General features: G+C 40.8%; 1 protein-coding gene across 1 annotated transcript in view; it reads left to right on the plus strand.

The window, feature by feature from the left end:
- The first annotated feature begins 629 nt into the window (after window positions 1–629).
- The window catches only part of LOC131632652 (uncharacterized), a 33050-nt gene continuing 8573 nt past the window's right edge, over window positions 630–25106 (plus strand). The window contains exons 1-2 of the mRNA XM_058903393.1: window positions 630–1452; window positions 1546–1991. Coding sequence (XP_058759376.1) covers window positions 630–1452; window positions 1546–1991 — 1269 coding nt within the window. The remainder of the gene's footprint in view (window positions 1453–1545; window positions 1992–25106) is intronic.

Genomic DNA, 25106 nt, shown 5'->3' on the forward strand with positions numbered 1-25106 from the left:
CAAGTAGGAAACACAAGCTATGCAATTTGTTAGAGATGCAAATGATGCATATGCAAATGATATGAGGTGGTATCTTAGGTCAAAAATTGGGGTATGACAGATACCTAGGATAGAGTGGATAGTCATGACGCCAACAGAATGTCAGGTTCTATTGATTGCGATCATGAGACCCACGACCAGTCGAGGTTCAAATGAGATACCGTTGTTGGCATGTATTTGCGACAATGATGGTGTTTCAGGAGAACTGATAACGCTGGAAGCCATTGACCTACCTTGACCTAGATTCACCTGTGAGTGGGGTGGGATATACATGACAGGTACCGTTGGTGACTATTCTGTTCTGTTGGTGACTATTGGTTGTTCTGGTATTCAAAAAGGTGTCGGACCTTTGATCCTGCAACGTCCGATCTTATTCAGAGGCCACACACACTTCTCCTATGTGGGGAAACCTCCATTGCATCATTTACATCATGGCATGTTTACCTTTCAAAAAAAAAGAAGAAAAGAAAAGAAAAGAAAAGAAAAGATGTAATAAAAAGAGAAAGAAAAAAGAAAAGAAGAAAAATATTATTATTTCTCATATGCATGCCATTTTTCAGGGTATCCGAGGCTATTACCTTTCATCCAGGATGGCTAACAACGTGACCGCTACCAGAGAAGCTACAAGGCGTACTCACACTTACAGTTTCCATCGCGAAGGCTTGATTCAGTTGGGGCAATTGGGTGGATTGATCACTGGTCATAATAAAACTGTGTTCACTGAGAATTATGGAAACATCTTGACTCTTTTGGACTCACACGTCGACGAATGGGGTTTATCTACTCTTCTCCAGTTCTATGATCCTGACTTGCGTTGTTTCACCTTCTCAGGCTATCAGTTGGCTCCCACTCTCGAGGAGTACTCTCACTTTCTCAATATCAAGGTTCAACACAAGGTTCCTTTCGTTTGTGTCCCAGAGAAACCTGATTTGGACAACATTGCCGACGCTCTTTATTTGAGCATAGGAGACGTCCTTGGGAATTGGAAGAAGAATGGTAACACTCATGGTTTCTATATGAGTTTCTTGGTTGAGAAGGCCCAAGAATTGGCCAACAAAAAGGTGTGGGAGGCTTTCAACGCCCTTCTGGCCGTTTTGATCTATGGGATCGTGATGTTCCCTAACATTCACAAGTTCGTTGATCTGGCCGCTATATGTCTTTTCCTGGATAAGAATCCGATCCCTACTTTGCTAGCCGATACGTACTATTCCATTCACTCTCGATATGGGAAAGGAGGAGCCATAAGAAATTGTTTGCCGTTGTTATACACCTGGTTTAAGTCCCACCTACCTGCAAGTGGTCCCTTCATTACCTCTACTCAGAAATGGCCTCAAAGGATCATGGGGCTTACCGGAAATGACATTGTCTGGTGTCCCACTGGAATGGATGTGGAGAAAGTTATAACTAGCTGTGGTACTTTTGACAACGTTCCTCTCATAGGAACAAAAGGTGTTATCAATTATAATCCTAAGCTAGCGCTGCGTCAGTTGGGTTTTGCACTTGAAGACAAGCCTTTGGACAAAGAGATATTCGAGTCCATTTGCTTTGAGAAGGGAACCGATCCAAAGGGTCTAGAAAAAGTGAGGAGTGCCTGGAATAGCATCCATACAAATGATCAGATTTCTCTTGGTGAAAAGAATCCCGTTGCCAAACAAGCCTACACAGATTGGGTTGAAAATAGAGTTAAAGATCGCCTGTTGCCTTTCCCGAAGGTTAACCCATTGTACGAGCAACCACCTAAGATTCCAATTGCCACTGTACCTGCTGAGAATCGTATCCAGGTAGATATGGAATGCACCCAATTGCACGAAAAGAAGTCAGATGCGCAACCGAAACATTGTCTTGTGGACCAGAAAAAGGTTGAGTTGACACACGAAGCCAAAATGCTGAAAGGAGGATCTTCCAGAGTTCAAAAGAGGGCTAGAACCGAAAAGGGTGAAAGAGATACTACTGTTATTGTCGAGGATCACCAGAAAATCCTAAAAAGGGCCATGAAAGAGGCAGAAGAGAAACTCAAGCGAGAGTACCGAGAAGACTTGAAAGCTTATAAGCTCAAGATAGAAAGGGATGCTAGAGTTGAAGTGAAGAATCTGAAAAAGAAACTGGAAGAAGAGACCACTAAAAGAATGGCAATTGAGACTCAACTGAAAGGAAGTCACCTCCGTAACGCTCGACTAACAGAAGAAAATGCCAAGCTCAGAGACCGAATGATGGGTATGGAGGACGTATCTGAAAAGGATTATCTACCAGAATGCAAAGGATGTGACGAACTCAGGGAGTGCTGCAAGAAGCTAGATGGGCATTTGTTTCGCAAAGATGAGGTGATCCAAAGCCTTCTTAAAGGAAGAGATCGAGAAGCAACCAAGAAACTGTTTGATGAAACTAAGAAGTGGAGCGATGAGCACTTCAGACAAGGAGGACCTCTGTTTTATATTCAGATGGATTGATGTTTAAGTCTGTATGTTTCGACCACCACCAGACTTGTTGGATGGGGTCTTTTATTTCCCTTGTTGAACTATCTTGTTGATGTATGGCTTGCCCAAGTTTAAATTTCTGTTATGAATAAAAAAGAACTAGTTTCTCTTGATACTTATCTTTTGTCACATTGTTAGCTATTCTGGATCAATATTGAATCTTGGATACTCTGAAAATGGCACATCACGTCATACGCACACATGCACTCATACATTCACATTATCACATTGCATTTTTCAGGTTATTGTACAAGAAACTAATTGGGGTCCCTTTCAGCAACAGATTTCTGCTTCAACAACAAAGCTGATTTCCTTACATCCTTACCGCACCAGAAACAACGAGAAGAGAATCATGGAACAATTCGAACAGAATCAAGCTGCCCTCCGTAGGGATATGGATGTTATGGGGGAAAGAATGGCCCAACTTATGGAGACTCTCCATGCCGTTGTTCAAGGACAGGATGAACTCAGAAAGAGTGTCGCTAGTTTGGTCAAAGATACTCCTACCAATTCTGCTGACGGAGGGGTGAAAACTAAAGAGACTCCTATTAATGAGACACTTAAAGTGGTGGACGACCACCATGAGGTTATTGATCTTGAACATGATCTCACTGCTGAGTTGACCGAGACTGCTAAGATGTACCAAGCTCTTGAAGAACGCCTTAAGGCCGTTGAGGTTGCTAAAACTTCGAGTTTTAACACTGCTGCTATGTGCTTGGTACCTGGGATTGTTATTCCCCCGAAGTTCAAGGTGCCAGATTTTGATAAGTACAAGGGAGTTACCTGCCCAGAGACTCACATTCGTTCCTACTGCCGTAAGATGGCCGCTCACGCTGAGAACGAACCTCTGCTTATGCACTTCTTCCAGGATAGTCTCACTGGAGCCCCGTTGGAGTGGTATATGAAACTCGAGAGGTCTAATGTCAGTACTTGGGGAGAACTTGTTGATGCCTTCCTGAAACAATACCACTACAATACTGCTATGGCTCCTAGCCGTGCCCAACTGCAGAATATGTCACAGAAATCTGAAGAGTCCTTTAAAGAATACGCCCAGAGATGGCGTGAACTTGCTGCTCGAGTTCAACCTCCCTTATTGGACCGAGAATTGATTGATCTGTTTATGGGAACTCTAAAAGGGCCGTATCTTCAACACATGGTTAGTAATACTTCTCCTTCCTTTTCGGATGTGGTCATCATTGGTGAGAGGGTTGAGAATTGTGTCAAAGCCGGTACCATTCAAGGTGTTACTAATCCTAGCACCTCAGGTGGTAATGGTAAAAAGCCGTATTCTGGGTTTGTGAAGAAGAAGGAAGGTGAGACTAGCACCGCTTCTGTTGACCAAAGCCGAGCTCCTGCATATTCTGCTGTTCCGCCTCCTTATTATCCGATGCCTTATGCTGTTCCTGGTCCATATGTCCCTCAAGCATATGCTGCTGCTCTTCCACAACCATGGATGGCACCCCAACAGCCTTTCGTACCACAACAACAAGCTGCTGCTCCTCAGAATCGTCAACAGAACCCTAGGCCTCAAGGTCAAAGGGGCCCACAAAGAACAAGATTCCAAGATAGGCGTATTGATCCGGTTCCGATGTCATATGCCCAACTCCTCCCTCAGTTGCTTGCTGGCCAATTGGTACAACTCCGTGAACTTGGGCCTCCGCCTAGTCCTCTCCCTCCTGGTTATGATGTTAATGCTCGATGTGAATTTCATTCAGGGGCTCCAGGCCATACTATTGAAAAGTGTAGAGCATTCAAATTGAAGGTTCAGGATCTCCTTGACGACAAGCTTATCTCGTTCGCTCCTGCTGGTCCTAATGTGCAGAATAATCCTATGCCTCCTCATGCTGGTACGACCAATGCTATTGAGTTATGTGATGATCAGACCCTGGTAAATGATGTTAATGAGGTTAGGATGCCGCTAGCAGTTGTCAGAGAGTATCTTATGCAACAAAAGGTTTTGTGTGAATTACATGACTACTGTTTGCAATGTTCTTCTAATCCTGAGGAGTGCACTAGGTTGAGAGAAGAAATCCAGGAATTAATGGATGAAGGTGTTCTTAGAGTGGAAAGGGTCGTTCCTGTCGAAGATGTGGCTACTTTAGAGATCCCTTACTACCCTGCTGAGATATCAAAAACTCAGGACACTTTTTTGATCATTCATGCTCCGAGTACTCCTTTGGTCATTCAGGCTCCGAGGACTCCGTTGGTTATTCAGGTTCCAAATGTTCCTTCGACTCCTTCAACCTCGTCTCTTGTTCCCTCTCCTGTGAATGATTCTAAGGCTGTTCCTTGGAGTTATAATGCCGTGTATATTCGAGGGAAGAAGTTTGACTGTCCTCCAGTGGGTACTTCGAGTATCACAAATATTACTGGCACTAGTGGAATTACCCGTAGTGGTCGGATCTTTGCTGCCCCTCCTCCGCCTCCTAAAGAGACCAACAAAGAGGCTAGTACACAAGCAAAAGGAAAGCAAGTTGCTGTTGATCCTCCTGTAACACGTAATGCCCAAGATGCCGAACAACTCTTGAAAATCATTAAGAAAAGTGATTACAAAGTGATTGACCAACTTGATCAGACCCAAGCCAAGATCTCCATCTTGTCTCTCTTGGTACATTCTGAAGCTCATCGTGATGCTCTGATGAAAGTTCTGGCTTCCGCTCACGTGACTCAAGACATTACCGTGCCTCAGTTTGAAGGGGTTGTGACCAACATTGCTGCTGGTAATTGTTTGGGTTTTTCTGATGATGAACTCCCACCTGAGGGTAGAGCACACAACAAAGCATTGCATATCTCCGTGAAGTGTCTGGATGCTGTGTTGTCTCGAGTTCTGATTGATACAGGTTCTTCTCTTAATGTGATGCCCAAGGCCACTTTGTTTAAGCTGAGTATGGATGGGATTATGATGAGACCATGCACTATGAGTGTTAGAGCATTTGATGGCTCTAGAAGGTCCGTAGAAGGAGAAATTGATCTGCCTGTCTTGATTGGTCCTCACATGTTCTACATTGCCTTCTACGTTATGGATATAAGCCCTTCATACACTTGCCTCTTGGGTCGTCCTTGGATTCATGCTGCTGGAGCTGTGACATCTACCCTCCATCAGTGTTTGAAATTTGTTGTGAATGACAAGATTGTTGTGATCACTGGTGAAGAGGATTTGATAGTCAATAATCTGGCATCATACCGTTATGTTGAAGTGGAGGGAGAGATACAAGAGACACCTTTTCAAGCCTTAGAGATTGTGTCAGTTGACAAACTCCCTGTGGTCGAGAATAAGAAGGAACTCGGAGCGCCCCTCTCGTCTTTAAATGATGCTAAGGCTTTATTAGAAGCTGGTACTCCCCATAGTGCCTGGGGCAAGCTGATTGATGTTCAAGAGAAGCGAGACAAGTATGGCCTTGGGTATCAACCATCTTCTTCCACTCAGCTCAGCATAATTCCTGGAAAGAAGGTGATTCCCCCCATTTCTCAAGTGTTCGTCAGTGCAAGCACCAGTTCTGGAAGTCAAGTTCTCGCCGTGGATGATGATGATGAAGAAGATCTCTCCAGATTCATTTGCCATGCTGCACCTGGACAGGAACTCAACAATTGGACTATCTTGGACATCCCTAGAGTCACTTTTATGGAAATGTAATTTTCTTGTTTCGATAAGTCATGTGCTTCGCCCTAAGCATTTTGACCACTTGTATAAAGAAGGGCCCCCATGTTGTTTCAATTTGTTTAATATTGAATGAAAATCATATCTTCGCATGCAATTACTGTTCCATTTCTTTCATTTTTGTTTTTACTTAAAAAAAAAAAAACTTTTTCAAAAATGGCAAAGATTTCCTTTTTTTTCCTTTTTATGTGTTGCATTCTAAGGCATAAATCATCCATCGTGCAGATCCGGCTCGAACTCCATCAAAAATGATAATGTTACAGTTCCACGTCCTGATATCCTTGAGAATCCAATTGACCAAGCTGATGAGGATAGTGGGGAAGATTGTGAAGTCCCCGAGGAACTGGCAAGACTTTTGAGACAAGAAGAGAAATCTATTCAGCCACATCAAGAAGCCATAGAAATCATCAACCTCGGTACAGAAGAAGCAAAAAGAGAGGTCAAGATAGGTGCCGCTTTGCAAAGTGATGTAAAGAGAAGGTTGATTGAGTTGCTTCGAGAGTATGTTGATATCTTCGCCTGGTCATATGAGGACATGCCTGGTTTAGACACAGATATAGTTATGCACAGGCTACCTCTCAAACCAGAATGTCCGCCTGTAAAGCAAAAACCACGAAGAACACGACCTGATATGGCTTTGAAAATCAAGGAAGAAGTTGAAAAACAGTTGAAGGCTGGTTTCTTATCTGTGTGTGAGTATCCTCCTTGGATTGCAAACATAGTACCTGTTCCTAAGAAGGACGGAAAGGTACGCATGTGTGTTGACTACCGAGATTTGAATAGGGCAAGTCCGAAGGATGATTTCCCTCTGCCTCATATTGATGTGCTAGTCGACAACACTGCTCAGTATTCGGTGTTCTCTTTCATGGATGGTTTTTCTGGCTATAATCAAATAAAGATGGCTCCTGAAGATATGACCAAGACTACCTTTACCACTCCGTGGGGTACATATTGTTATAAGGTGATGCCTTTTGGTCTTAAGAATGCTGGTGCAACATATCAACGAGCAATGGTGACCCTCTTCCATGACATGATCCATAAAGAGATTGAGGTGTACGTCAATGATATGATTGCAAAATCCCAAACTGAGGAGGAACACTTGGTATATCTTGAGAAATTGTTTGCTCGTTTGCGTAAATTCAAGTTGAGACTTAATCCAAACAAGTGCACTTTTGGAGTGCGATCTGGAAAGTTACTTGGATTCATTGTGAGCCAACGAGGGATTGAGGTCGACCCTGATAAAGTAAGAGCAATACAGAACATGCCAGCACCGAAGAATGAAAAAGAAGTTCGAGGGTTCCTTGGAAGGTTGAATTACATAGCCAGGTTCGTTTCTCATCTCACTGACACTTGTGAACCCATCTTCAAACTGCTGCGCAAAAATCAAGATATCCGTTGGGATGATCGTTGTCAGGAAGCCTTCGAAAAGATCAAGCAGTATCTCCAAGAGCCACCAATTCTCATGCCTCCGGTTCCTGGGAGGCCGCTTCTTATGTACTTAACTGTGCTTGAAGGATCTATGGGGTGTGTGCTGGGCCAACATGACGAGTCCGGTCGAAAAGAGTGCGCCATTTATTACCTGAGCAAAAAGTTTACCGATTGTGAATCCCGCTACTCACTACTCGAGAAAACTTGCTGTGCTTTGGTATGGGCTGCTCGCCGACTGAGACAGTATATGCTGACCCACACCACTCTATTGATCTCCAAAATGGACCCGATAAAGTACATCTTTGAAAAACCGGCCCTTACAGGAAGGCTAGCCCGGTGGCAAATGCTTTTATCAGAATATGATATCCAGTATGTCACACAGAAGGCCATCAAAGGAAGTGTCCTTGCAGATCATCTTGCTCATCAGCCATTAGAAGAGTATCAGTCAATGAAGTTTGACTTTCCTGATGAAGATATCATGAAACTGGATGATAATGAGGGACCCGAACCAGGAGAGCGATGGACTCTCACGTTCGACGGTGCATCAAATGCTATGGGCCATGGTATTGGGGCAGTTTTGACTTCTCCTCGTCAAACTCACATCCCTTTCACGGCTAGAATATGCTTTGATTGCACAAACAATGTCGCAGAGTAAGAAGCTTGCATAATGGGCCTCGAAGCAGCCATTGATATGAGGATCAAGATCCTTGAGGTTTATGGGGATTCTGCATTGGTCATACATCAAGTAAGAGGTGATTGGGAAACACGACACCCCAATTTAGTTCCTTATAAGGACTATATCTTGGAGTTGTTGCCCGCTTTCGAGGAAATCACTTTCAATCACATCCCCCGAGAGGAAAATCAATTGGCAGATGCTTTGGCTACTTTGGCGGCTATGTTCAGAGTTAGCTCCCCTAAAGAAATGCCAGACATAACGATCCTCCGTTACAAGGAACCTGCACATGTGTTCCCCGCTCATTGTCTCACTACTGAAGATGTGTATGATGAAAAGCCATGGTATTACGACATCAAGAGGTATGTTGAGAAGCAAGAGTATCCCGAAGATGCTACGATTGGTGATAAGCGAACACTTCGAAGGTTAGCATCCAAATTCTTCTTGTCAGGAGACGTCCTGTACAAAAGAAACTATGATTCAGTTTTGCTCAGATGCGTGGATAGACACGAAGCAGAATTGATCATGCGGGAAATTCATGAAGGATCTTTTGGAACTCATTCCAACGGACATTCTATGGCCAAAAAGATCTTGCGAGCAGGGTATTATTGGATGACAATCGAAAGTGATTGTTATGTGTGCGTGAAGAAATGTCACAAATGTCAAGTGTATGCTGACAGAATTCATGTTCCTCCGACTCCTCTGAATGTCCTGACATCGCCTTGGCCCTTTGCTATGTGGGGCATAGACATGATCGGACGGATAGAGCCACAAGCTTCAAATGGACACAGATTTATTCTTGTTGCTATCGACTACTTCACCAAATGGGTTGAAGCTGCTTCTTACAAGAACGTGACCAAGCAAGTCGTTACTCGCTTCATCAAGAAAGAGATCATATGCCGATATGGGGTTCCAAATAAGATCATCACTGATAATGGGTCCAATCTTAATAACAAGATGATGGCAGAGTTGTGTGAAGAGTTCAAGATTGAACACCACAATTCATCACCCTATCGGCCAAAGATGAATGGCGCAGTCGAAGCTGCTAACAAGAATATAAAGAAGATCGTCCAGAAGATGGTCAGAACGTATAAGGACTGGCATGAAATGTTACCGTTTGCTTTGCATGGCTATAGAACTTCGGTTCGTACTTCAACTGGGGCAACTCCCTTCTCTCTCGTCTACGGTATGGAGGCCGTACTACCTGTCGAAGTGGAAATTCCTTCGTTGAGAGTCTTGATGGACGCCAAACTCGATGAAACAGAATGGGTTCAAACGAGGCTTGATCATCTCAATCTAATTGAGGAGAAACGCTTATCCGCTATCTGCCATGGCCAGTTGTACCAAAAGAGGATCAAGAAAGCGTATGACAAGAAGATTCGGCCTCGAGAATTCCACACAGGTGACCTAGTCGTAAGGAAGGTCTTGCCAATTCATACCGACCCAAGGGGCAAATGGACTCCCAACTATGAGGGACCATACATTGTGAAGAAAGCATTTTCAGGTGGTGCTTTAATCTTGACAAAGATGGATGGGGAAGACGTTCCACTCCCAGTCAATTCAGACTCAGTCAAAAAATACTACGCATAAAAGACCCGCTAGGTCGACGTACCTAGGCAAAAATAAGGGCATCCCGGCAAACCAAAAGGGTTTGGGCAAAAGTTAGGGATAAAACAAAAAAAAGAAGAATAACCCGCTAAGTTGAAAACCCGAAAGGGCGACTTAGGCAAAAAGGGGGATCCCGCTGGATTGAAAACCCGAAAGGGCGATCCAGGCAAAAGTTAGGGATCAAAAGCGAGAGGCTGCAGTCTGAATATCTTTCACAAAGACCCCTATACGCCCTTGGCAGAACGGACAGATCAATCCAACCATTACCCTTCTGAAGCAAAGCATTGAGAGGATCGAGGATATGGGAATTGTAGCAATATCAGTTTTAATGGAAATTCGAGCATTTCTCTTTGCCATTTTGCTTTTTGCATTTTATTTTCCTTTCGCAACTACCTCATTTAGGAGTTGCTTCCTTTTACAGAAGCCTATTCATAGGCATTCCATCAATAAAAAGATCTTTTGATAAGAAATGTTCTTTCCTGCTTTCCTTTTTTCGCATGCGAGGTGTGATTTAACTCGTTATTAAACATTGCATTGAAAACATGGGGAATAATAATCACAAAATCAAAACGAAACATGATGTTACATAAACATAAAAGTGCTCTAAGGGGCACCATTTGCGTCCAAACGTTGTTTTCCGTGCAGGTTGCAGGTTCTAGTCGTCATCTTGGCTTACGACATGCCACAAAGGGCGTCACCATCCCGCGTGAAAGTTCAAGCGTATAATTCATCAGTACTGGTAAGCACAAGACACCGGAAGAAATCCATGTCTCTCCCCTGCACGGCAGACGAAGAAGTGTCCATCAGAACTCATGATTCCCCAAGCAGCGCAGGATGTAAGGAAAGTCGAGCAAGATCATTTCATCCCCAGCAGGGCTATGTCCCAACCCTCAACGCAGTTACCAATAATCTTTGGTACTGTAGGGTTCCAATATCAATTCACGATGATGGTTCAAGATCACAGGCAACGGACCCCAATGATCCTACTCTCCGGTTCCTCCGAAGGCCTTTATTTGGCACTCTCTGCATATAGAATCCATTGCATATAGCATTTGCATCCTCAAAAGCGTAACATATCCGCCAAAAGCGGAACGTTACGCCATAAGAAAAGTCAAACGTGCATACAAAGCATAAGCCAGATAATACAAATCATCCCTCAATCAGAACAATGACCCATCCCCTCAAAGTTGTTACCTGTACAAACTTTGCCTGATATCTGCTATCACACTACAAACACTTTTAAACCACGGTGCCGATGCGAGGTATCTTCAATCCCTGATGAGTGTCGGACACAATGTCTTCTTCCGTCCCTCGATGTCGAGTCGATGTTGAGTCACAGATCGCCACGAGATCTTATTCCTTTCCAAAGTGTGGAAAATCGCACGAGATTTTCTTTCGATGTCGAGTCATAGATCGCCACGAGATCTTATTCCTTTCCAAAGTGTGGAAAATCGCACGAGATTTTCTTTCGATGTCGAGTCACAGATCGCCACGAGATCTTATTCCTTTCCAAAGTGTGGAAAATCACACGAGATTTTCTTTCGATGTCGAGTCATAGATCGCCACGAGATCCTATTCCTTTCCAAAGTGTGGAAAATCGCACGAGATTTTCTTTCGATGTTGAGTCATAAGATCGCCACGAGACCTTATTCCTTTTCAAAGTGTGGAAAATCGCACGAGATTTTCTTTCGATGTCGAGTCATAGATCGCCACGAGATCTTATTCCTTTCCAAGGTGTGGAAAATCGCACGAGATTTTCTTTCGATGTTGAGTCATAAGATCGCCACGAGATCTTATTCCTTTCCAAAGTGTGGAAAATCGCACGGGATTTTCTTTCGATGTTGAGTCATAAGATCGCCATGAGATCTTATTCCTTTCAGTCCTGATGTTGAGTCGTAAATCGCACAAGATCTATTTCCTTTCAGTCATTGTTTCATCAAACATTTCTTTTGGGAACCTTGTATTGGCACCTCAAGTTACGTTACAGGCTACTACTATTCAAACCCATTACTTACTGTAAATATATCCGCCAGCAAAACAAATTCCTCTCTTTCCCCAGCAGATATCAAAACAAAAGCAAAGAATAAAGATCACTCCATCTTTTCAGGACAAATTTCAGGTCTTTGATATTTAATCTTCTTCTACCTCGAATGTTCGAAAGGCTAACGCCAATCTCACCTTCAGGTTTAAGATGATTAAATAGGGGCAGCTGTCATACCCCAAATTTGTCCTACCCCTTTACTTCTAACTGGCTTAGGCTTTGCATTCATGTACATACATCACTTAGGCCATAATCCATACCCATGCATGCATATCATTGGTATCAATCAAAGACTAGCAAGAAAGAGCTTTTATGACAAGGAATTTCCTACCAAATGTGAGGATCTGAGGTGATTATGTGGCTTTGTTTTCATTGAAGTCTTCCTGAATTAGGGTTCTTCTCAACTCAAGGCATTGGTGGGAGTGGACAAGCTTGTAATTCATCTGGTTATCCTGAACTAGGGTTTCTTGACCAAAGTCAACGCAGTTGACTTTTTGGTCGAATACATTGATCAAGAGCTGATTTTATGAGAAGGAATAGCATGATGCTTGTGTGGAAGTGATCAGTTGATTTCCATTGGTCAGAAGTGGATTAATCGGGAATTTCATAAAGATCGGAGAAAGATCGGAACAGTTGACTTTTGGGTCAAAATCGGAAGAATTATTCAAATATTGACTTTTGGTGGAAAGTCGGTCGAGAAAAGTCAAAGAATGAATAAAATCGGGAGTTTGACAAAAGTTGCCAAAAATAGGAAAAAAATAACAAAAAAGGAAAGGTTTCAACACTTAGGAAAATTTTGGCATCTTAAAAGCTTGGCAAGCAGTCCACTTCACTATCAGTTTACACGTGGCAAATGACATCTTTTGAAGAAATTTCCAACATCAAAGTTGTTCCTCTCATGGAGGAGAACAACTCTGTAGTTGGACACTTTTTAATTTGAAGATTGTATGAAGAGTTAATTTGGTTTGAAGTTCCTGAAAATCCATTCAGCTTAAGTCATGATCCAAGTCACAAGCCAAGTCATGACATGGCATTTCATCAAGCACGTGGTATGCCAAATCTCAAGCTAATGTTAGAGCTCTACAAAAATGCCATGGGAGCAAACTTGGTATGCTTCCATTCTTTGCCATGTCCTCTATGTAAGGAAACAAGATTTGAGTCATTTGGTTGAATATTGAATCATTTATGAATGCTCAAAGTCAAGCCCTTGCCATGTTTCACACTGCCAGAAGTGCAAGCCAAAATCCTGAGTCACGCGCGTGCTTTTCATCGAGCACGTTGTATGTTGACTTTGGGACTAATTTCAGAAAAATACAAAGGTCCATCAGGTGCAAACTTAGTATGCTTATGTTCACCTCCATGCCCTCTACACAACAAGACAATAATCATGGAATTTGATTAAGAAAAGAGTAAGATACAAGAGTCTAAAGTCATGCCCTTGAAGGTTGCATTTGGGAAGGCAACGGGCCAGGTCTTGCTGCGCGCGTGGATAGGCATCAATACAGTTGTGTACTTACACTTTCCAAGGCACATTTGAATGAGTTACAGACCTCTTCTCTCAATCTTTCCAACATGAAACTTGTCCCATCACATGCCCTCTTTAAATTGATCATAAAATTGCAGCTAATGATAACTCATGGCCAAAGATACAAACTCATAAAGTTAGCTTCATGGATGCTCGTGTGGTAAGGTGTCAACATCAAATTCTGGCGCAGAATAATACTACAATACAACACACACACACACCATAATTACCATGAACACTCATAATATATAAGCAAGACATTCACATTTTTTCATTCACACACACTTCATTTTTCATTTTTCAGTCTCACATTCTTTTCTCCCTCTTCACTCTCTTCTCTCTCACCTTCCTCTCTCTCCACCATAACTGTTTCTCTAACTAACTCCTTAAACCACCGCAACAAACTTCTCCAACTAACCCCGGCCACCACAAAATTTCAACTATCTCCGATCCATCTCCAACCATCAACAACCAACCGCTACAAAGCTCCACCATCTATTCTCCATCGAGCCACGATCATCATCATCTCCTTCAGTCCATAACCACCATCATCAACGGAATCCCCTTCGCTCAAGCTCGTACTCTATCCGAGGAAGAGAGCTTCAGGATCTAAGGTTTGCCATCGGATTCAAGTGTGAATCATCATCAGCACCTTTCTCCGGTCCTTCGAAACAAGTATCGTCGTTTTTGCTCTCAAAGATTCAAAGAGAGTTGAGCTTAGTTCTAGACCAGCATCATCACGTTCAAGACGGCAAAACCGTAGAGGTCCCTAGCTCCATTCAAGACTCGTTACAGGTAAGTAACATTCGCATAAAACTTATGGATTCTTGATAAGAAATTGTCTGATTAGAATAATGATTACTTGGATCTTTGAAACGTAGTTTTGAATTCCATGAATGATGATGAATATGTTGCTGTGTTCAGTTCGTTTTTGTGTGAAGTTCTTGTTGCTTGGAGTTTTTAGTCGCACTCTGTTTGAACGATAGAGATCGAATTAATGAAAACTAATGATAGATTCGGACTCAGGGCGAGAAAACGAGTCGAGTAGTGGTCTCGTTATGTGTTTCTGGGCGTTCCGAGATCGTTCCGGCGGCGGTGGCAAGCCGGAGAAGACGACCGGCGTCTGTTACCGGCGCCTGCGCATGATGCATGGTGTTGTTTTCATTATGGTGATGTGGCATTCTACCAATGGCTCAGCCTCCCTTGTATTTGGACTTTTTTTTGTCTTATCGTGATCATTTGATGGTGTGGTGCATGCGCGTGATTGGCCAGGATATGCTTTTGTCTTACCCTCATTTAACTCTACATTGTCCAATTGATAATGTTGCATGCATGTCACGATAAAACCATATAACAGAAGGGCATGTGGTAAATAAATAATGCTGAGTAATGCAAGTGGAATACAATAAAAGGATAATTGAAGAAGAGTGTGATTGGGCCACACGCTCTGGGTCTTGCCCGTTTCTGGATGACACTCCCTCACTGCTAATACACCGCCACGCTCTGGATTGGGCCATGGGCGCCCTTGAGATCCACACCCCACTGATTAGGCCCAGTTTCTGCCTCATAACTAATTTTAGTTCATAAGAAAACTGCTATCACACCCCCCTGCAGTTTAGGCTTTAGTTTTTATTTTAATCTTTGTCTTCTTTTAACTTTTAGCTCATAATTCTTTTTTAACTCAAATAAAAAACCAATAAAAATTTGTTTTAGATATTTTAGGGTGTGTAAATAATTGTCACGATTTTTGTTATATTTTTTAATTGTTTTTAGTCCTTTTAATAAACTTCTTCTTTACGATATGTTTGAAATACTTCCTTGTAAATAAACTTGCTAATAGACTTAGGAATTAATTTTTAGTCTAAATTTTTTGTATAGAATTAATAGATGTATGTGTGCTTGTGAGTGTCATTTGTTTGTTGTAGTTCTCAATTTTATTTGTCGCATATTGATTTTCCTTTGCCCATCTCATGTGTAGTTTTCCTTAATAAATCGTATGGCTTCTATTGTCTCGATTCTCTTGTATAGACAACTTAGACTAGAATTTAGAAATAGTTCCCTATTGCATTCTTTTTCCTTTTCAACTTTTTAAAATACGTAATAAATATCGATGAAGATCATACCGTTACTATATTTCATAGTAGGAAAGAAATGATTGGGGTGTAGGCCCCGATGTATGTTCTTTCCTACTTAGCGGAGAAGAAATGGTTGAAGTGTGAAGCTTCGATGTATTTCTTAACCGTTGTTTAGAGAAACGATCGTGGTGTAGGCCTCGATGTGCGTTCTCTAAATATTCATAAAAAACTCTTTTTGTATCTCCTTTACTTAGCGGAGAAGAAATGATTGAGGTGTGAAACCTCGATGTATTTCTTAACCGTTGTTTAGAGAAACGATTGTGGCGTAGGCCTCGATGTGTGTTCTCTAAATATGCAAAACAAAACTTTTTTGGTATGATCTAAGTCACAAACAAGTCCCCATAAAAAACACCAATCAAAAACACTTCAAAAAACCTAATAAATGGTCAGACTTAAAACAAAGTAAGGAAGTGATGCGAGACCTTGTAGTGGGTTCTCGTCATCATGGAATTACCCTAAAAGACACAAACCAATCTCTTTTTTTCTTTTCTTAAGGGCAAGTTATCTCCGCTCCGTTGCATCCTAGGCGATCCCTTATGCAAGAGCGTGAGCGTTAACGCCGCCCAACTAAAAAACACAAAAACAAACAGAAAATCTTTAGCCGAGCTACGGTAACTCTGATTCCTGAAAAGGATACGTAGGCAGCGGGGTAGGGCCCGTGCGAGTACAATTCTTTATTTTCCCTACATTTTGCATTCATTCGCATTTAGACATAGACATAGTTATACACCCTTTAGATAGAAACAAACATAGGTGGATACCATCGAGTACGATGGGCGCGAGGGGTGCTAATACCTTCCCCTTGCGTAACCGACTCCCGTACCTTGATTCTCTGGTCGCAAGACCCTGTTCTTTCCTTTGTTAGGTTTTCTGATATTCCTTTCCCTTATGGGATAAATATATTGGTGGCGACTCTGTTCATTTTTCGCGAGCGTGCGACAACACTTGTTTCCAAAAATCCTGGAAAAACAAGCACTATACTTATTTTTAACAATCCTGAAAATAAGCAATACATTCACACAATCTTATTTCCAACAATCCTAGAAAAATAAGATGTTCATATAAATGGAGATTTTATATATAAGTTTGTGGAACAATTATCACTTTGGATGATGTATCAATATACTTGATCTTTTCTTCCAATGACAATGATTCACACTTACAGAATTATAAAATGCTCAAGAAATTTCTAATATGAATGATATGAAAGTTACGTATATATTTCCTTGAATGAAAGCTGAGTGTTTGAAATGTGAATTTTTTAAAATGAAAAAGTTTGATTGAAAGAGGTAAATTGTGAATTGAAATTTCATGTATTTGTAGTAGCATAACACCCTTTTGAAATATGGTAAAGATTTGAAGAATTACCATGAACAAATGCCAAGACAAAGTGAAATGGTTCCATGAAGTGGTGCATAAAGAGGTGTTGAAAAAGCTACTGGGTTTTCAAATTCATGCAGGTGCAAATCGATTTGCACTATAGTGTAATCGATTTCACAGAAGCAACATTCATAATTTTCCAAAAACTCTTAGTATGCTACTGAAGCAACTAGAAAACTCATCAAAACAATGAAGTTGCCATCGAACATTTATTTATCCTATGCGGGGGAAAAGGAAAACATCAAAGAAAACCTAAAAGAAAAAAACCAAGGTCTCATGAACAAAGACTAGGTAAGGGTTTCGGTTACGCAGGGGAAAGGTGTTAGCACCCCTCACGTCCATGGTACTCCACATGAACCACTCTTACTTGTTTCTAATCTAAGGGTGTGTGTGTCTGTGTAAAATGCAATGTGTTAGACGCTGGCCTAAGGATCTAGAGGGGGGGTGAATAGATCTCACAGAGTTTTTCGGAATTATTTCGAACTAAGGCGAAAGCGGCTCTGAATCGACTTGCGTCTATTCTGGACCGTTATTGCAAGGGTCGTATATGTGACAAAACCACAAGATAATTGAGATTAACGATGAAATGATATGTTATCGAATCAATATGTTTTACTATAGAAAATCGATTAACTTCTGATTTGATAGACTTTGAATTGCAATGCAGTAATAGTGAAAGAAGCAAAAACACAAACACTTGGTGATAATGATCAAATTGATGGTGATTCAATGTGTGATGAATTGTGATGTTTATGCAAGTTCTTAATTCACAATTTTAACACTCGAATCGTTGATCAATTTGCAATTATAACCAAATATGAACAGAACGTAAATGAAAGGATAAAAGCGACAAGAACACGATATTTGTTTAGGCAGTTCGTCGATCATCCTCGCTACGACTACGTCTGCCCCCAATTCCAAACTGAAATTGGGATATCTTCCATTAATGTTGAAAGCAGTTTATACAAAGAAGATAACAAAGCGATAAACAATAAACCAAATTTGTCGATCCTTTGAATCTTCTTCCCCCTTGATCTTAAGCCAGATCAAGGTCTTCCAAGAGCTTCACTTTGATCCCTTTCTGCAGTGTCTTGAATTTGCTTGAACACTTGTTCTTCAATCTTCACACTCAGCTGGATCCTTGATGAAGTCTCTTGATAAAAACCCCCAAAATTCACCAATCTTGGAGGACAAAACCCTCAAATTTTATTCACCAAAAACCCCACAAATCTTCACCCACTAGGAATCTTCAATTCCGTTCCATGGACGTTATCAAACTCGATCACTAACCCTCAACGCAAGAATGATTATGTGTAATTGTGATGGAGATGATGAAGAACAAAGATGAGAAGCATTTGTGTATCTTTCAGTTGTTGGTGTTAAGGAAACTGCAATAATGAACCTTGGACAATATATATGAGAGCTAATCAGTTGGAGCAGAGAAAACCAGAAATTTTGGCAGTTTTGATCAGATAGGTCGACCTCTTGTAATGCTTAGGTCGACCTAACAGAGCTGCATTTGCTTTGAATAACATTTGTTCCCAGTTAGGTCGACCTGTTAAGGAAGTAGGTCGACCAGAATCCTCTTCAGATACGTTTTAGGGACTTTTCCTCAGTTTAGGCCGACCTAGTTGTTGTGTAGGTCGACCTGTCAGAAGGATGTCTAAATTTCTCAACTTTAGGTCGACCTGGGTTGGGAGTAGGTCGACCTGACTGCTGTTTTTCTGAGTTCTTCTTGTTTTACTTGTCATGAGTCGACCTATATGTATAGTGGGTCGACCTGCTCTGTCTTGAGTGACCAATGGTTGCTTTTCTTTGAGTTCTTCTGCTTGTGCCTTGTTGCTTGTTTGCTTGTGGAGTTTGCCATGTATCAAAAACACCTTTGTGAGTGTGATCTTGTATTTACATACTCCCCCTTTTTGATGATGGCAAACCAGTTGCAAACGCTTCGTCAACAAGTAGTGATAGCTCCCCTAGACTTGTATGTGTAAGCTGAAGCTTCTTCATACTGAGCCCAAGCTCCCCCGTACTCTCAGCACCTATCTCCCCCTTTGACAACATCAAAAGAAATAGAACAACGGGACAGTAGAAGCGAGTAGCGAGATAAAATAGATATAGCGCTAGCATGGCATAGTATAATAGATAAATATAGGTAGAGATAGCATAAGAACCAAACATATTTAAAGGTACACTTTAACATACATAATAATCCAAGAGATTAAAAAAAATACGACAACATATAGCAATTGAACATAATGATAATGAAATGAAATGCAATGACATGATGGTATGATGGAGAATGCATCCTAACGCATGCCCCTTCTTCCCCTTCCTCTTTGAAATGTATGAGGACGATCTTCTTCAACTTGTTCCAACAGATCAAGCACAGAAAGATTGAGGGTATTGAAGCTTTGACTTAGATTGGCATGACGGTTCAATGTTGTTTCCTCATATTGATTCTTTCTTAAAGTGGAGTTGGATGCAAATGTTTCAAAGTCAGCTTTGTGGTCCTGAACCAAGCCATATAACGATTGATATTGGCGTTGTTGTTCGTCATAGCGGTCTTGTTGAAGCTGTTGCATTTGTTGGAATTGGAGCTGCTGTGTGTCGAAGTGCTGTTGTTGTAGGAGTTACATATTCTCTAACATGGATATGATGTTGGTTTGATCCGGCGGAGGTGGAGCTGTATATCCCCAAGGGATATCCTCTTGTTGAGGAGGAACATATCTCCAAATTGCATCCGTATCTTGTGCAATATCTTCCATATGGTGATCATCATCATTTGCATTGTCTTGATCAAATCCTTCTTCTTCATTACCTGCAATGTTTCCAAACTCCGTGGGATCATCATAATTGTAAATAACCTTCTCGGTTCCCTTTTGAATGAGATAGTAGGTTTTCCTAACTGGATTCCAATGGTATCCCATAAGGGTGAAGGTTGTTTGTGAGAATTCTTGAGATTGTTGCATGCTGATGTAGTGCAAGTGATCAAGCCTCATGCCGAAATGGTTGACAATTGTGTGAATTATTGATTCATAACACAGGGCGGTAGTTTTCTGTTGGACCTCATGAAACTTTGCAGCTAGAAAGTAAGGCCAAAGTACACGCGTTCTGTTTTGCAGCAGATACATGAGCACAACTTCATTCCGTTCAATTCTTGAGTACCCTCCTGCTCTTGGTCGAATGATTCTTGAGATGACCCAATTTAGGAGCCTAGGATCTCGCTTTAGGTGACCGGCTGCTATTGTTTCATTTGGTTTGTCAAAGACGGAAGGGTCTTTGAGGATAGATTTCATGTAGGCCACATGGTCATAGTTTCCCGGTACATCCCCGTCTTCCATACAGAATTCATCGCCTACAATTTTGAGACCAAAGATGCTTAGCCAAGCCCGTTTGTCAACAACATGCGATCTAGAACCCATTTTGAATCGGAAATTACAACCATCCCCTTTTGTAAATCCTGCATAGAAAGCCCTGACAGTATTTTCACAGTATGGAGTATCACATTGCACTAAGGGATGAATATTTTGATGTTCAATCAGATCAGCGACATCGGGGATATGCATATTTTTGACAAGATTTGGATCATAGGTATACTGCTTAACAATTTTTTGTTTCATCTGCCACTTCTCAAAATTTTCCCTACAGTCAGGATGAACAAGAGCACTTACCGGTTGAGAACATGAACTAGTAGCAACTTCCTTTCCCTTTCTTGATTTTGGAGGCATGATTGTTGAGTAGCAGAGTGAGAGAGGAGATTTGTGACAGAGTTTGCTCTTGAGGAATTAGGGTTGGCCGTACAAATGGTATGCAAATGAGCAAAATTAGGTAAAAGAGATGATTATGTATGAGTGGGTATGGGTCGGGTCGACCAACAGACCCAATTCGGAAAATATTTGTAGCAGTAGGTCGACCTAATTTAGGGCTGGGTCGACCTAACAGAGAAGCCTGAAAAAAATTGCAGATTAGGTCGACCTAAAAGGAGGGTAGGTCGACGTAATTGGGCATTTTAGCTTAGATGTTGAAAAATGACTTGTGTAGGTCGACTCAGAGGCAGATTAGGTCGACCTAAATTCCAAATATTTGTAAAAATGCTCTATATATGATGTGTTTATGCCTAGTTATTTGCTTGTATGTTTAGAATATGATATGATATGATTAAAGATGAAACACATACATGAGTAAGACAAATATATGTATGAAGTCACTATAAGCATGTTAATTGATAGCATATTATAGCATCAATGATATTTTTGGAAGCGAACAACAACCATGTTACCGCCTTCTCAATATATGGATGTCCCCATTTAGTGGACGCCTTAAGGTAATGTGGAATGATTCCTGGCTTGATGAAGAACTACCTTTACACTAAGAGAAATGTTAGCTTGAGAATAATCAATATATACATATATATATAAAGTAAAGGAATAATCTTAAGAGAAACAAATGTAATTAGCCCAAATTAGAGATATCGAGTATCCCTAATTCCCTACGAATGTTGAAGTATTGCTCCGTTGCTAGAGGTTTGGTGAAGATGTCAGCTAGTTGCTTCTTGCTCTCTACATGTTCAAATATGACGTCTCCTTTCTCTACATGATCTCTTAGGAAGTGATGCCTTATTTCAATATGCTTGGTTCGTGAGTGTAGGACAGGATTCCTACTCAAGTTTATGGCACTTGTGTTGTCGCACATGATAGGTATACGATCAAGCTTAATACCAAAGTCAATAAGTTGTTGCTTGAGCCATAATATCTGCGCACAGCAGCTTCCGGCAGCTACATATTCTGCCTCAGCAGTAGATAATGCAACTGATACTTGTTTCTTGCTATGCCAACTTATCAATGAATTTGAGAATAGATGACATGTTCCACTGGTGCTCTTTCTATCGGATTTGCAGCCAGCAAAATCTGAGTCGGAGAATCCTACCAAATAACACTCATTTCCCTTTGGATACCATAGGCCATATGTAGGAGTACCACGTAGATATCGCAGAATTCTTTTGACAGCTTTTAAGTGAGATTCCTTTGGACAAGATTGATATCTTGCACACATACACACACTAAACATGATATCTGGTCTTGAGGCAGTAAGGTATAATAGTGAACCTATCATGCCTCGGTACAATTTCACATCAACCTCTTTACCTTTCCCATCTTTGTCTAGGTTAGTATTTGTTGCCATAGGTGTGTCAATCTCCTTCGCTTCACTCATTCCAAATCTTTTGAGCAGCTCTGTGCAGTATTTAGTTTGACTTATAAACGTTCCATGACTGAGTTGCTTGATTTGTAGGCCAAGGAAGAAGTTTAGCTCACCCATGAGACTCATCTCAAATTCACTCTACATAAGCTTAGAAAATTCTTTGACAAGTTTTGCATTAGTCGACCCAAATATAATATCATCTACATAAACTTGGACTAAGAGTACATCTTTATCTTTTCTTTTAATAAAGAGAGTAGTATCAACTTTACCCCTAGAGTACTCTTGGCTAAGAAGAAATTTGCTCAAACGTTCGTACCAAGCCCGAGGGGCTTGTTTAAGACCGTATAGAGCATGTTTCAGCTTATAAACATGAGTTGGATGCATGTAATTCTCAAAGCCGGGTGGCTGAGCAACATAGACTTCTTCATTTATATAGCCATTGAGAAAGGCACTTTTAACATCCATTTGGAATAGTTTGAAGTCTTTTGAACAAGCATAGGCAAGTAAGAGGCGAATAGCTTCGAGACGTGCTACGGGAGCGTATGTCTCTTCATAATCAATACCTTCCTCTTGATTGTAACCTTGGGCAACTAATCTAGCTTTGTTTCTAGTAATAACGCCATTCTCATCAAGTTTGTTACGAAAAACCCATCTAGTGCCGATTACTTGATGATCTCCCGGATGAGGGACTAAGTCCCAAACATCATTCCGTTTAAATTGGTTTAATTCTTCTTGCATGGCCATTAGCCAATGCTCATCATGTAATGCGTCCTTAGCGTTTTTTGGCTCAAATTGTGAAACGAAAGCAAAATGATGACAGAAGTTACTTATCTTTGAGCGTGTTGTAACGCCCTTTGAGATGTCTCCTATTATGTTGTCAATTGGATGGTCTTTCACATTTGTCCAGGCCTTAGGAAGTTCTTCATTGTTTGAGATGCTCTCTTTTTCATTTTCATCATGAGACTCATCTTTCTCTTTCTCAGCATCTTTCTTTACAATATTTTCATTCTCGTCTTCCTTATCTTTGACAATATCTTCAGTGGATGGACCTGCACCATTAAACGAAAGACCTTTCTCGACATATTTTGTATAAGATTCATCAAAAGACACGTGTACTGACTCTTCTACTATAAGTAATCTTTTATTATATATCCGATATGCTTTGCTAGATTGTGAGTAACCAAGGAAGATGCCCTCGTCAGCTATAGCATCGAATTTACCAAGATTATCCTTACCATTGTTCAATACAAAACACTTACAACCGAATACATGGAGATGAGATACATTTGGTTTTATACCCTTTAGTAATTCATATGGAGTTTTGTTTAGTATAGGACGTATTGTTATCCTATTCAAAACATAACACGCTGTGCTAATCGCGTCAGCCCAGAAATACTTAGGTAGACTACCCTCATTCAGCATTGTTCTTGCCAACTCCTCTAGAACACGATTTTTACGTTCAACCACTCCGTTTTGTTGTGGTGTTCTAGGAGCTGAAAAGTTATGCTCAAATCCATGTTTATCACAGTATTTTTCAAAAAGATAGTTTTCAAACTCTCCACCGTGATCACTTCGAATTGCAACTATTTTGGTGTTCATTTTGTTCTGACATAATCTTGCAAATTGCGTGAAAGCTGGAAAAGTTTGATCCTTACTAGGTAGAAAGATTGTCCAACAAAATCTAGAGTAATCATCGACAATGACAAAACCATATATGTTTCCACCTATGCTTTTAGTCCTTGAAGGGCCAAAGAGATCAATGTAAAGGAGTTCAAGAGGGCGTGATGTTGAAACCATGTTCTTTGATTTAAAAGAGATTTTTGTTTGCTTTCCCTTTTGACAAGCATCACATAGATGATCTTTTGAAAACTTCATTTTAGGTAAGCCGATTACTAAGTCTTTTGTGACAACCTTGTTAAGTAAGTCAAAATTTATGTGGGCGAGACGTCTATGCCAAAGCCATGAGTCTTCGCCTAGAGCAATTAGACACTTGGTACTAGATTTAGATACTTCATCCAAGTTTAGCATATAGATGTTGTTTACTCTTAAGCCATTAAACATAATGTCTCTTTTCTTAGTATGTTCTATTGTGCAGCCAGAATTTGTAAACGTTACTTTAAAATCTTTGTCGCACAATTGACTTATACTTGAGAGATTATGCTTAAGACCTTCTACTAGCAGTACATCAGTTATAGTTGTGGTAGAAGGGTTACCTACACTTCCTTTACCAAGTATGGCTCCCTGATTGTTATCTCCGTAGGTGACATACCCATTTTTCTTTGCGTGAAACTCAACGAAAAGAGATATGTCTCCAGTCATGTGTCTTGAACATCCGCTATCAAGGAACCACAACCTTTCGGCAATGTCAAGACACTTTTCCTGCAAAATTAATTTAGAAATGGAGGTCCCCAATTTTCATTAGGTCCTTGGTAGTGAGTACATAATTTGTTGCTCTTAGGCAACCATTGAAATACTCCTTTAGGAACCAAAATCCTCCTAAATTTGCATTTTTCAATGGAATGACCCTTTTTGCAACAATAGTGACAGGTAATATGATGAGAATATGTTGTTTTGCTAGTTGATACTTTTGGTACAAAAGTATATTTGCTATATAAAGGAGTATACGACCTTTTGAACTTATTTGGATCAACCGCAAAAGTCACTTTTGGTTGTAGAGCCTTGTCTAATTTGGCTTTTAGATCTCTTACTTCTTTTTGCCAAATATGACATGTCTCACAACCAAACCATGATGTAGGATCTATCTCAACTTTATCCTTTTGAATGTCTAGCATAGATTGTTTTAAAGCTTCCATATCCTTTTCGGTTTTCTCAACTTTTGATTCAAGATATGAAAAAAATTTCTTATTTGAGGCCAAAAGTTTGAAAGCTTCAATTGCATCTCTATGTAATTCTTCAAAAGCAAGTTTTAGTTGAGAATGAGATACC

This window comes from Vicia villosa, unplaced genomic scaffold, assembly GCF_029867415.1.
Source record: "Vicia villosa cultivar HV-30 ecotype Madison, WI unplaced genomic scaffold, Vvil1.0 ctg.000977F_1_1, whole genome shotgun sequence".
In the NCBI taxonomy this organism is placed as follows: domain Eukaryota; kingdom Viridiplantae; phylum Streptophyta; class Magnoliopsida; order Fabales; family Fabaceae; genus Vicia; species Vicia villosa.